This window comes from Scomber japonicus, chromosome 13 (assembly GCF_027409825.1).
Source record: "Scomber japonicus isolate fScoJap1 chromosome 13, fScoJap1.pri, whole genome shotgun sequence".
Lineage (NCBI taxonomy): Eukaryota > Metazoa > Chordata > Actinopteri > Scombriformes > Scombridae > Scomber > Scomber japonicus.
The window spans coordinates 10,254,796-10,267,815 of NC_070590.1; the positions used below are offsets into that span (position 1 = coordinate 10,254,796).

Consider the following 13,020-nt stretch of genomic DNA (forward strand, 5'->3'; position numbering starts at 1 on the left):
TGCCCAACCCATCTATCCGTCAGATCAGACAGAAATCCTCTGTCGTGTATCTGTCGCTCCAGCCCTCTGTCATCTTTAGCCCCTCATAAATCAAACAGGGAGCCGAGTTTCCCCCAAAGCAGGAGGGGCTGCCAGAGCCTCACGAAGGCCTGCTTATACCCCCAGTGCTAGTTGAGATCATTCTGTGGATGCAGATGGGGGGAAAAAAATGCAACCATCCCTCACAACATTACCTGAGATGACAATCATTTTTTAAGATGAGCTGAATGAAACCACCAGTTACTTAGCAACAGCCATGCAGCAGAGGCTGCCATTAAAAACAGCTTATGTAAGAAATGACTCGTTTTGATTGTTTTATTTGCTTGTTCTCTAATAGGGGGGTTTGAAGAATTTATTAGTTGATTGTTATTTTTACAAAAACACAGTATCTTCAATTTAAATATACTAAATACTTAACTGGGATTAGTTTGAGAGTTTCGATTAGGGTTAATTTGTTTGGCTTGACTGTAAAGAGAGGGTAACTTCTTGGCTGTCTTGGATTAAGTCAGCTGAGTGAGTGGCAGTGTCCCGCATTGTAAATCTATAGCGGTGGGTGGGTCGTATGTTGTCTTGGCCTATCTGAGTGGCTCCCCACTGGTTGAGGTATGATATGGATGAATGGCAGCTATGGCATGGAGTCTGCTGGTCTGTGCCATGCCCACTGGGAGAGGTGACAGCTTATTAACAGCTGGCTAGTCTACCTTTTCACTACTTCTCAGAGCCAGCTGTCCACTCATATAGTTGTTGTAATTGTTTTACTTTTATTCTGTGTTGTGTAGAGGAATATTTAAATTGTGTCAATACTCTTGAATAAGTTGAACAGGTTAGTGCTCAGAATGAGTTTTTAGTGAAAGACAAAGCTGTGTTGTTATCCTGCTGCTTCATTCAGTGCAATGCCGCACCAGATTGTTTTGGTAAGTGTTTTGTTACTGGAGCGTGACCTCATTGTCTCTAATGTGCAAATTCCCTGGAAGAATCGCTTTGAGAAATATGCGAAAGAAAAAAATATGTGAGAAGTTTTTTTTCCCCCATTCAGTCATTTTTATTTCACTAATTTCTGCAGCCTCATCAGTTTATGATATGTGTACTAACTGTAGTATTTTCTCTCTCTCCCCTCCTATCCTCCATCTAGCTGGCCAATCCCCCAGCTGGAGCCCAGTCAGATCAGGTTGATAGTGTACCAGGACTGTGAGAGGCGTGGACGAAATGTCCTCTTCGACTCCAATGCCAAAAAGAGGGGAGCCGAGGAAACCCCTATCACCGTGAGTCACATGTTTGTTTTGTGTGTATGTGTGTGTGTGTGTGGTCATCTGGAAATAGTGATGGTCTTGTTGTGATTCCAGGAGTCAACTGATGCAGCAGCCTATTTACACATATTTTCAAATGTCTGAAACACCCCTTTAATTACTTCCTTAATAGAAAAAAGTCATAATTATTCTAATTATTATTATTGATTATACCAGAAATTATTTTCTCAGTTAATCAATGAATTGTTTTGTCCATGATATGATTTAAAAAGTTTTTAAAAAATGGCATTCACAATTTCTCAGAGGCAATTCAAGCTTGTTTTGACAGACTTACATCCTAAAATGGTGAAAATGTTCAGTTTAAAGTCGAATATAACAAGAAAAAGTAGCAAAACTTCACATTTGAGAAGCTGGAACCATCAGCTTTGGCATTTTGCTTGAAAGTTGACTGAAATGATTGGTTGATTATTAAAAATAGTTGCCAATTATTTTTCTTTTGACCCACTAATTGATTAATTGACTTATCTTTGCAGCTCCAAATGTATCTAATTCAGTTAGGAGTTATAATTTTCTTCATGAAGCAATGACAAGTTTATCTGCACGATTCAATCAAAAACACACAGTTTAAATCAAATTCCTGAACAGCTAATTTACTGCTTCTCATCTTCTTATCGTATTACTATCCTTACCCTATGTAAACTTGATGTTTATCAGTTTTTTCCTCGCAAGTACGTTTTGTTTTCTTTTTAGTCTAATTTAATCCGGGTAGCATCTAAAAGCTTTTAAAGTCTGAAGCTTCGCATTCTGTGATGTGCAGAAAGCTCACAGACCGCAAGAATAGATGAGCAAAGATAAGAGCAGGGAGACGGTTGCAGGCACAAGCAGAGAGAGACAGTCACAGAGACGTGACATGTAACATAAGTCATGTGACTGTCTCATGACGTTCAGAGGACACCAGTAGTACCTTATCCTGCTTATCCTGCATTACACCTGACTGCTTTACACCTAGCAGCGTGTTTTATTCCATTGCAGACGGATGCTACTATCATTAAACAAATATATTCATTTATAGGATGTAAAATTGTATCAAACTTCTTCTTGTAACTGGGTTTGTCACAAAATCCAGCTGTGTGAGTTTTGTTTTCTTTGTGCAGTTTCTCAAACAAAAAACTAGGTCTCCTTTTTGATGAATGGATTCTGAAAAGTCTTAAGATCAAATTTCCAGGGCGAGGCGCCCCTAAAGGCAGATATAGAAACAGGTAGCGTACGTGAGTGCATGAGGCTCGGATCTCCTTGGCAGCGTTAGTAAATTGTAAACACAGCTATCTTAGCCAATGAAACACGACGACTAAAACAGTTTTACTACGCATATCAGTGTTTGTCAGGGTGTGTGTCACAATTGCTGTCAATGGAAACAGGTACTGCACACGTACGCCAAGCCACAAAGGTTTAAAGTGTAAGGACATTTCCAACTTGGATCTTCGTCAGGTCAAAATGTTTTTTGGATCTTCATCAGGTCAAAATGTTTTTTTTCTGACCTGATAAAAATCCAAGTGGGATCAAAACACGAACATTAAAGTTTTGAGGCTTGGAGCAAATGTGTGCAGGTCTTTTATCTTTGCATTGATGCTGTTTTTTTTCCTGATAGCATCGCCCTAGGCTAATGTGACGGGCATATAATTACCCTTCTTCAACAATAGCTATTAAACATTTCAATTATGACATTTTTCAACCAGGCTCTCTCATGCTTCCCCTGCCAGCACATTTTTCCAATTCATTTTTTTTTTCTCCGTTTTGAATAACATGGCTAATATTTTCATAAAGCTGCTGAGTGTTCCTGTCTGACCCCGACCGGTTTGTTCTGGTGCTCTTATCTCCAATAATAATAGCCTCAGCTGACAGCCCCATGTGTAAGCAGCATTCTTTCATCCTCACATGACAGCCGTGTCACTCTCTGTCTGACTGTCTTTCTCTTTCTGCCAGTCTTCGTCTCTCTCTTGTCTGGTCTCACTCGCTCTCTACCTTCTCTTCTAGTGCTGCTGTTTCTTCTGCATTCTTGGTACTTCTTTCTCTTCAGACTCTGTCTCTCTTTTTTAATGTCCTGATTGCTGTCATTTTGCTTCTCTAAATGAATCTGGTTATCTTGGTCTCTGTAACCTTTTGATAAAGCACCCTCCTACCTCTGTCTCTCCTTTCCTGTCTGCCTCTAACTGTCTTTCTCTTCATCTACCTGTTTCTAATCTAATCCACTTTTTCACTCTTTTAAATCTATGGCTCCTATATCTTCCTAGATCTATCTTTACGTTATTCTCTTTCTTTGTCTTTGTCTCTCCCTGCCACCCTCTTTACTTCTGTTACTGTCTGTTTCTTCAGTGTATCACTCCACACCTGCTGTCTGTCTCTCCCCCCCCCCCCCCCCCCCCCCCATTCTCACCTGTCTGTTTCGCACATTATTTTTTTTTCTGCTTCCTCTTCGGCCAGTTTCTTTTTCTATTGACTGGGTTTTACCTCCCTGTCTTCTTCCTGTAATGCCTCACTCTTCCTCCTCTGTCTCATCATCACGTCCATAACACAGTGTGTGTGGGTTAATGCAGTGTGTTGCTTGGGCTGGTGTCAATATTTTTGGTGCATCCTGCATTGTTGCCAGCTACTGTGTGACTTCTGTCACATGATGGCTATTTTGTGTGTGTGTGTGTGTGTGTGTGTGTGTGTGTGTGTGTGTGTGTGTGTGTGTGTGTGTGTGTGTGTGTGTTTGGGGTTTGCTTTTTTTAGGATTTTATTTTTATTTTCAACATCAGGTACAAGCAGAGAACAGAGGGACAGAGAGAATGAGGCACGGTGAATCAAGGGATCAAGCAGGAGACAGATAGAGAAGCATGGGTGAGAAACAGTTAAACATGAAGGAAAAGAAGAAAGGAAGGGGGGGGGGGGGGAAGAAAGACAAATCTGGTCCAGGAAAGAAATAGTTGTAGTAAAGGGAGAGACAGAAAGCAGCAGGAGAGAAAGAAGGGTGAAGTTGGACTGGTGGAGAGAGGGGGAGGGAGGGAGAGAATGATTGCAGTGCTGCTCGCTCACGAGTTCCCGAAAGAGTCATATGACTGGCAGTCACATGCTGCTGGCCTCTGTGTACATACCTCACACTGCACTGCAGTGGACACACACACCCATGTACACACACACAAACATGCTCGCTCAGAATCAGAGTGGCTTCATTTGCATGAGTGTGTGTGTGTGTGTGTTGCAAAATCTCTCATGATATTAATAACAAGGTGAAGAGAAAATACATGCATATGTAGCATTCATGTCTGCAGTGTTTAAAAATGTGCAAAATTAAGAAAAACAATCTGCTGTCTTCCTCTCAGCCTGTCTTCCTTCTGTTCTCTCTTACATTGACACCGACAGTGGTTTCAAGTGAGCCATTACCAGAGCCTGGCTAAAAAGCACACAGACACACACACATGCACACACACACACACACACACACACGCACACACGCACCCTTCCCCTCCCCCTCCCCCTCCCCCTCCCCACCCTCCCATATGCATTCCTCCTGAATAGGCTGCCAAGTTAAGAAGGCACATGACACAGGCTGATTGAGCTCTCATTGCTTTTAGTTTGCTGTTTACACAAGTGCCTCTGGATTTGGCTTCTGTGTTTATTGACGTGAACTACACAACATTTATTTTTTTTCCCCCAAGAAGAAGTTTACTGATCTGGACCAAATAACCCTTTTTATGTTCTGGACTGACTGAAATGTGGGGTCATCAGGGTGAAATCAGAGAGAAAATGTGACTTTTTATAGGCGACATGCACTCTCAGCCAGCTTCTCTCATTATTCTGTTCATGTTAGCAGAGGGCGAGGCCCGCAAAAACTGAAATCCCTCTGCCATGAATCCGTTTGACTTTGCTGTTATCTGTTCCCACATGTATTGACTGTTCCCACGTGTATGGGTGTTAACCTTTTTAAAATATAAAAACATACATGTCTGCATCTCTCTTGGTGATTCTATGTTCCTGTTCACAAACAACTAAGGCTTCCAGATCCTTTTTACAAGTTTAATACCAACCAAAAAAGAACTGTAAAAGTTTAGGCATGGCTGCTGAATGTCTATTCAAGAGCAGAACTTTTTTTTGTGGCTTCTTTTATATTTGAAGTGGAAAAAAAATAACTCTGCTCGGCTAATGAAAGAGTGGAAGTGGCTGTTATACTCCATCAGCTGTGTTTTCATAAGCTAAAGATTGTCTACATCATTTTAATGCTTGTATAAGCAAAGCAGTCATCAATAAGCCGAGTAGAGTAACTCTATAAACTCACAGTCTACATGGTTAAAAAAGAGAGTTGATTCTTTAAGTGAATTTAAGTGTAATAAAATTTTTGATGCAAGTTGAACCTCCCACAGAGTAAAATGGAATTTAGCTTTACTCAGTCCGACTATAATTTATGTTTTTCCTTGGCAGAGCACTGAGGGCCAGGGGAAGATGTTTGGGAAATGCTGCCAGCTTCGTTCTACAGGAGGCAGCAGCAGTTCCTTGGACAGCTCCTCCTCCTGCACCTCCGAAACCAAGGAAACCAAGGAGCCGGGCCTCCGCTTCCAGGTAACACACAGACTGATGCAAAATTAATTCACCTCTCGGAACTCATGCTCATGCATACCCATGCATTAAAAGTGTCTCTTCTCTTCTCCTCGCCAGGGTTCAAGGTGTTCATCGGATGTGGTGATGCTGGGGGAAATGATGTTTGGCTCTGTTGCCATGAGCTACAAAGGCTCCACGTTAAAAATCCACCAGATCAGGTAAGAAGAATAGAGATGCATCAGATAGTGAGTTTTTTTAGTTGTTAAAATGTGATACATCCCAGGATTCAGTGCTAGTTAGATTTTCATTACTGACGACAATGAAAATGCAGTAAATTAAAGTAGACGAGAGGAACAAGAAAGAAAAGGAGAAGTTGTGAATTGATTAGGAAAACACAAGTTGAAGTTGGATGTGAAAGACACACAAGCACGTGAACTGATCCTACGTGCTGATGATCTTTGTTCCTGCATTATCATCATATCAGATCGCCACCTCAGCTGATGCTGAGTAAGGTTTTCACCGCCAGGACAGGGGGCAGCGCGTACGGCAGCCTCAACACGTAAGCACACAAACAAACACTTCTCACTCTGATTCCTATGGCAACTTGTTCCATGAGTCAGCACATACAGATATGCTGTCATCTCATCTTTTTCTGTCCTCCTCTCCATCTGTCACTACCATGGTCCATACTGTGTTTACATCAACTGTCTCTCTGTCTGTTTTTCTGTCCCTTGTCATTGAATTCATCACTTTTTTTTCTCTAAGCTCTATTCTCTGTTTATCAAATGTTCATACAGTATAATCATTCTGTTAGTCATTACATTAATTATTAATCATAATCATTTTCTATTTTATCTCACACAGGTTACAGGACAGCCTAGAGTTCATTGGACAGGACAGCAACACCTTAAGGCCTGATCAAAACACTGGGCCAAACAGTCTCCTAGGGAATATAGGTAACCACGGTGACACAGTGACATACCAAACCTTCTTTATCCACCACTTACAGTCTTCCTGTTTCCTTTTAGTTTACTTGTGAATTGAAAAGTAGAACAAAGGTGAAGTCTCTGTTTTGATCATATCCGCTCACTGTAGTGTCTTTCTTGACATATAAAGCATGACTGATTATGACAAATAATATTTTGTAAGGAAGACGATTTATTCATTTATGTTGTTCAGTAAATGACACTGCTTATCTTTACCTTTTGAGAGCAACCAAAAAACTTAATGAAAAGATATTTGTCTGCTTAAAATTGTAAATATTAAATTTCTTTGATCTTATTATGTAGTTCAAGTGCCTGCAGGACTGCGAGGCTGCACCAGATTTTGTTTCTCTCTTTGTGACACCTTTTTAACATTCCTGTTTGAATACAAACCAGGCTGGATAGACTCTGCCAACAGCTCTCCCTTACTGCTCCCCTACACTGAGATCATGAACAGTAGGAAAACTTTAAAACTGGCCCTGCAAGCATGAGTTTTCTCAGCAAATTAGCAGAATCAACTGTTATCTAATCAAACACACGTGGACGTTTATCTCTGCTGTGACTCATCTGGTGCTTCCCTGAAACCTCCTCATGACTGAAGTTGTAACTGGTGGTGAAACTAGATTGTTAACACATGTAAAAGTATGAAATTCTCCCAATAGAGAAAATAATATAAAGAATATTAAGAACTGTTGGCAAAGTCTATTGTTTTGTGCATTTTCTCTGTCATCCTCACAGAAAAGACAACAAATAACTAGTAGTGTATATCAGAGCTATGAAGCCTGTCATAATTGAATTGTTTGATTAGCTGGCTTTTCTGTGAGTGATATCAGCCTTATTGTGTGTCTGTCTGACTGACCGATTGACTGACCTACAGATAATGGTCATTATTTCATTCCAGACTAAAAAGCTCCTGTAACATAGTTGTGGGATGGTCTGATGACAGGAGGCTGCCCAGCTTTCCTCCTTATTCATTCACTAACCATTGTTCATGTTTTTTGTCTTTTTTTCCCCCTCCTCCTCCCTCTTTTCTATTCCATGTTTTTGTTTGTGCTGCGCAGGATTTTCTCAGCTCTGCAGCCCTCGACGGGCCTTCTCTGAACAGGGCCCTCTGCGTCTCATCAAGAGCGCATCTTTCTTTTCAGGTTGGCGCTTAAAACTGGCCATGACTGGCATGTGCCAGTTGCATGCGTGTGTGTATTAGGTTGTAGTTGCAATAGTAGTGGTTGTACGAGCCTTGACTCTTTGCGGCTGCATGCCTGTGTGGTGATTCTTACAACAGAAATGGTAGCAGTAGTGATAGCATGCAATATCACATACAATAGCACATCTGCAAATAACTTGGGTCAGATAAAATCTGTATGAATAATTATTTTAAGGTGTTTCCCACCAGATAAATTTAGTATATTCCTCAAAAATTGGGACTTTTATTTATGCAATTTGGGCATTTGTATTCAAATGTAAGCTGGATAGCTTAAAATTGGCCGTGAACCGAAACAACAAAAGCTGCCACCTGGTAAATCTGAGAGGAAATACGTATGCCTTTTTAAAAAACCTGTCTTTTCTTTATTTTGGGAATGGCAAAGTCAAATAAGATAACGTTATTGCTGATGGGTAAAGTTATCTCAAATAAATCATAGAATATATCTGCTGTTATTATCTGACCCGAGCCTGCAGGTGTATTACGCACGCAGAAATGGTGGGAATGGGGGCTCACAGGTGTTGGTGGTTGTAGTTCTTACAGTCATAGTTTTTGCAGTTCCTTCTCCTTCTCTCTGTGATCTTCACTAACATTCTTTCACTAACACGTCCCCTTTGACAGTGTCTGTGATACAATGGGCAATAATTTCAGGCTCTCTGTTCGTTTTTAAGCATCAATTATAACAACATCCCCAGTATTTAGCTTTTTAGTTGCCTGTTTTTTTAGCGTTGTTTTTCTTCCTTATAAACATTTAATGATTCAGTCAAAGTTATCTGAGCATGCATGCACTCATACAGGAACATACAGGAGTTACACCATCTGCTGTGGGCAATTGAGCAGCTCCCCCAGACCAGCAGGGGGTGAAATGCTTTGTTCAAGGGCACCTTAGCAGTAGTTATTTACTATTCTGCTTACTATGCTGAACTTTTCTCAGCCTGTTTAAACAAGTAATGTGTCAGTCACAATCCCACTTCTTAAAATGCTGTGTCTAGTATGGGTGGCCAAAGTGGAAAATCCACCAATTATCAGTCAATGACAATGACACGCTGCCAGCTCTTTACAACCTGGACTTGTGTGACAATAGCATTTGCTTTCATACCAGTAATATAACACAGCAGGGAGTATTGCTTTAAGCCTTGCCTATGTATCATCACTGTAAAGAAATGGACTGAATTCCTGATAAGCTCTTTGATCAGCTGTTTGTTTTCCAGCAAGAAAAGTAAGTACTGATTCTGTTTGCTCTGATCTGTGTACTGATTTTCCCACCGGTTACATTTACTGGACAGAACAGATCAGACAGCTACACAAAGTTTGCATATTTCACTTTCAATATCCAACTAAACTAAAACAACTTTTGAATGTAGCTATAGAATAATGCTATCATTCATTCATCATGCTGATCAGAGAGCTTATTTTACCAGAGGTATTCAGTGGTTACTCCTCCATCCCTCTCGTGTTGGGGTTAAATCTTGCTCTAGTGAAGTGGTGGTGAGTTCTATTAAAAAACAGCCTCCGCCTGAGCCATGCTGCCATCCCACAATCCTGTGTAGGGCACCCTTAGGTTGGCATGGCGTGTAGCGTTGTCCGTTATGCAATGTTGGAATGGACATAAAGCACAGTATGCCACAGGAGCGCACAGTCACACACAAACACTTAGATGTCCTACAAAAAAAGCTCATGCTGACTTGCTCGTTAATCATGAACTATGCTTTCAACTGCACATTCAGATGTTGCATTTGTGGTTTTCTCACCTCTCTGCTGTGTACGGAATCAACATTTTTCCCATTTTACCTTAAAGTGTTGACACATAGGACATTTGAGAGCAATTGAATGGGCTCACTGACATCACATATTAAGGCATCTGTTGTAAAAAGTTATATGAAAGCTGTAGCAGCTGTTGTATAGTGAAAGACTGAATGTGAGTGAGCAACATCTTATTACAGCAGTAGTGCTTTTGCTTTTAATACTTTCTATTTGTGGTGTTACAAAACAAAAAGTACACTAAGGTCATGCATATCACTTAATAAATGCTCTAACATTTATTTAAAAGTAGCAATCAGTCCAGCATATTCTTGTGTTTGGACTGTTAAGAAATGATTCACCCTATGTACTGACCTCACATGTAGAAGTTGTAGGTCCATAGTCTCATTGTGGTATAGCCATTTTAAACATTTTGAACCTCATCTTTACTGAATGTACTTTGTGAACCAACTACAATGCAGGCCAAGCAGTAACAAGTAAAATGCCAAAGAAAATCCTGATTTGAAATACCCACTTGTTTCTAGTAAAAAGAATGAAATGCAGTTCTTTGGGGATTAATTGAGATTGAGCCAGACATAGATGCTGAGACTGAGAGGAATACAGCAGAGAACAAAAGGAGAAGCATTAGCCTTTGTGTTTGTCTGTGGCTGAGAAGAGCACTATAAGACTCTGACTTTGTGGTGATCCTCAGCATGCCTGGTGCTCCATTATGTTAATCATATTGGTCTGTTTCTCACAGATTATTTTTTGTCTCTTGTTTTGTCTGTCCTCCTCTTTTCTTTTCCCCTAATTTTCTTCTTTCTCCCTTCTCTTCCTTTGTCACCCATCTGCCCCCTCCCTCAACCCAACCCAACACTTCACGTTCACCACCCTACCTATCTGTCTTCCTCCTCCCCTCCTCCAGGCTACAGTCACCCCATGGACATGCCTGGCAGAGGGCTGTACGATGAGAGGGACAGCGGCATCGCCAGGTCAGGTAGGTTAATGAGGCTACAAGCCAAAGCCTGGATTGACCTACAGCTGAGCTTTGAATTGGGTTTACATTTATTCTCGTCAAGGACCAAGAGGTCAAGGAAGAGAAAAAAGATCAAGTGTATGTCAGGAAGTTATGGGGCTGTTACACTTCAGAAAGTTTTCATCACCTTCTTTAAAACCAACATAGGTTCCCACAAATGTTTTCGATCTCTGAGATTTCCCCTCCCTCCCAAAACATGAGTAATGAAATTAACAAGTTGTTTTTTTTCAATCACTTCCTAGGTGAAAGTGGTTGACCTGCTTATACTTCGCTGTTTAAAGTCAAGAGCATGAATGGTTATATAACCACAGTTAACCAGCTTAAGCTCTTATTCGCTAATGTGAGATGCAGATGGGCACACATTCATTAAAATGACCCACAGGTGCATGTGGATGGAAATAAAGCCTGGGAAAGGTGAGAGATGCGGGGTAACGTAAATCGTAAGCCTTCCTTCCATTGCTCATCCTTTAGTTCTGAAAAGTTTGAAGTATTTTGACCTAAAATCAGAGAGAAAGATTATAATACAAGGATGACTGACAGTGCAGAGGTGTTTACAGGGCCTGTAGGGCCCGGAAAACCTTGTGCAATGGAAACTGACCCCCATCTCCCCTGCACTGCCCCCTGTCCCCCCCTCTACAAACACCACTATGTCCCACTGGCATGACTGGTACGAGAGGAATTGTACTTTCTGCTCAAACCCGGGTCACATGCAGAGGATTAAATATAGCAGCTCTCAAAACCTGCTACTAGTAAATGAGCTTCTAATTCAAGCCTCATCCTCTCTTCTCCACCTCCCAACTGCAGTTACTGACACACACACACACACACACACACAAATACACACATGTCCCTCTGTAACACACAATCCATTCCCGTGTACCTCTCCCTCTTTTTACTATAGCTCGATTGCTACGTCTTCAACTCCCCGGCACAGTGTTCTCTTTCTACTTCATACAAACACCGATTCACTCACCTCCTGAAGTTATCTCTCTTTATCTCTTCACACATACACACAAGATCACACAGAGTATAAACGGTTCATGTGACCATTGATCAGTGCCTGCTGCCTGAGCTGTAAATAACCCCTGTGATCAGGGCTTGTATTCAGTGTGTGTGTATGTGTGTGTAGGTGGTCATTATCGTGCCAGCCTAGTGTAAAGCCAGGTTGTCCGACAACAGCAGCATGTGACTGTTAGCAGGCAAGCTGATATTAGATCTCATGTGAAAGCCAGCTCCAGTAATTAAGGGCTATATGTGGGGGAAAGTGTGTGTGTGTGTGTGTGTGTCTTATGTCTTGTGTCTTGTACTTGTGTGCCCTTTTTCAAGCACTTTTCTTTGTCTCACTATGAACAGTTATTGTCCTCCAGATTTCTGTGTGTGTGTGATGTGTTGTTCAGAATGAGTAGCCCTACGCATTTGTTGTCTGACTCACTCTTGTCCCTTTTCTCTCCTGTCATCCACCATTCCCTCCATCTGCTCCCTACTCCCTTCTGTTCTCCTTCTTCTCATTCTCATTTCTTCTTCTCTCGGCATGTCTCCTTTCCTCTTCTCTCACCTCTTCTCTATCTATCCACATCCAATCCTTCCCTCCATCTCCCCCTTTTAGCTTCTCTGAGCAGCCTGTTGAGCCAGCCTCCCTTCCCATCGCCCGGCTCCTCCTTGACCAGCAGCTGTGCGTCCAGCTACCAGCGGCGATGGCGCCGGAGCCAAACCACCAGCCTGGAAAACGGCGTTGTCCCCCGATGGTGAGACACATACATGCATACAGACCTGTGCAAGTTACATGTCAAAACCCATTTTACATAAATTAATGTATATTAAAATAATGAACAGGTATATTATTGTATATAATAATGTCTGTAAATGCAGTAAAGAGCAACTATAGGAGGTGAGTCCTTCTGTGATTGATACTTAAACAAGCAAACACACTTAGAGAAGGAGAGGTACATTAAGAGAGAGAGAAAGTGTTGGAGATCTTCTGTCTTTTCTGCACAACACACACAGGCCCTCCCGATAGCTCCATCTTTCTTCCCCATTTAAGGCCTCTGTCAGGCTTTTGTAAAGTTTATCCTGCTAGGACTTCCTCAGAGTACAGCGGGCAGCTGGGAAAATGACACACACTGCTGCTATGCACTAATTACTGCACCCACAAACACACACTCAGTACTGGGACCAGACAGGATGCTGTGTTGGCCTGTC

General features: G+C 41.6%; 1 protein-coding gene across 2 annotated transcripts in view; it reads left to right on the plus strand.

The window, feature by feature from the left end:
* The window catches only part of fnip1 (folliculin interacting protein 1), a 39,226-nt gene that overhangs the window by 11,801 nt on the left and 14,405 nt on the right, over positions 1-13,020 (plus strand). Inside the window, exons 2-9 of one of the 2 annotated variants that reach the window (XM_053332313.1) lie at positions 1,172-1,301; positions 5,745-5,882; positions 5,979-6,079; positions 6,346-6,420; positions 6,726-6,817; positions 7,906-7,989; positions 10,711-10,782; positions 12,428-12,566. In XM_053332313.1, coding sequence (XP_053188288.1) covers positions 1,172-1,301; positions 5,745-5,882; positions 5,979-6,079; positions 6,346-6,420; positions 6,726-6,817; positions 7,906-7,989; positions 10,711-10,782; positions 12,428-12,566 — 831 coding nt within the window. The remainder of the gene's footprint in view (positions 1-1,171; positions 1,302-5,744; positions 5,883-5,978; positions 6,080-6,345; positions 6,421-6,725; positions 6,818-7,905; positions 7,990-10,710; positions 10,783-12,427; positions 12,567-13,020) is intronic. The other variant, XM_053332314.1, reaches the window with a different exon arrangement.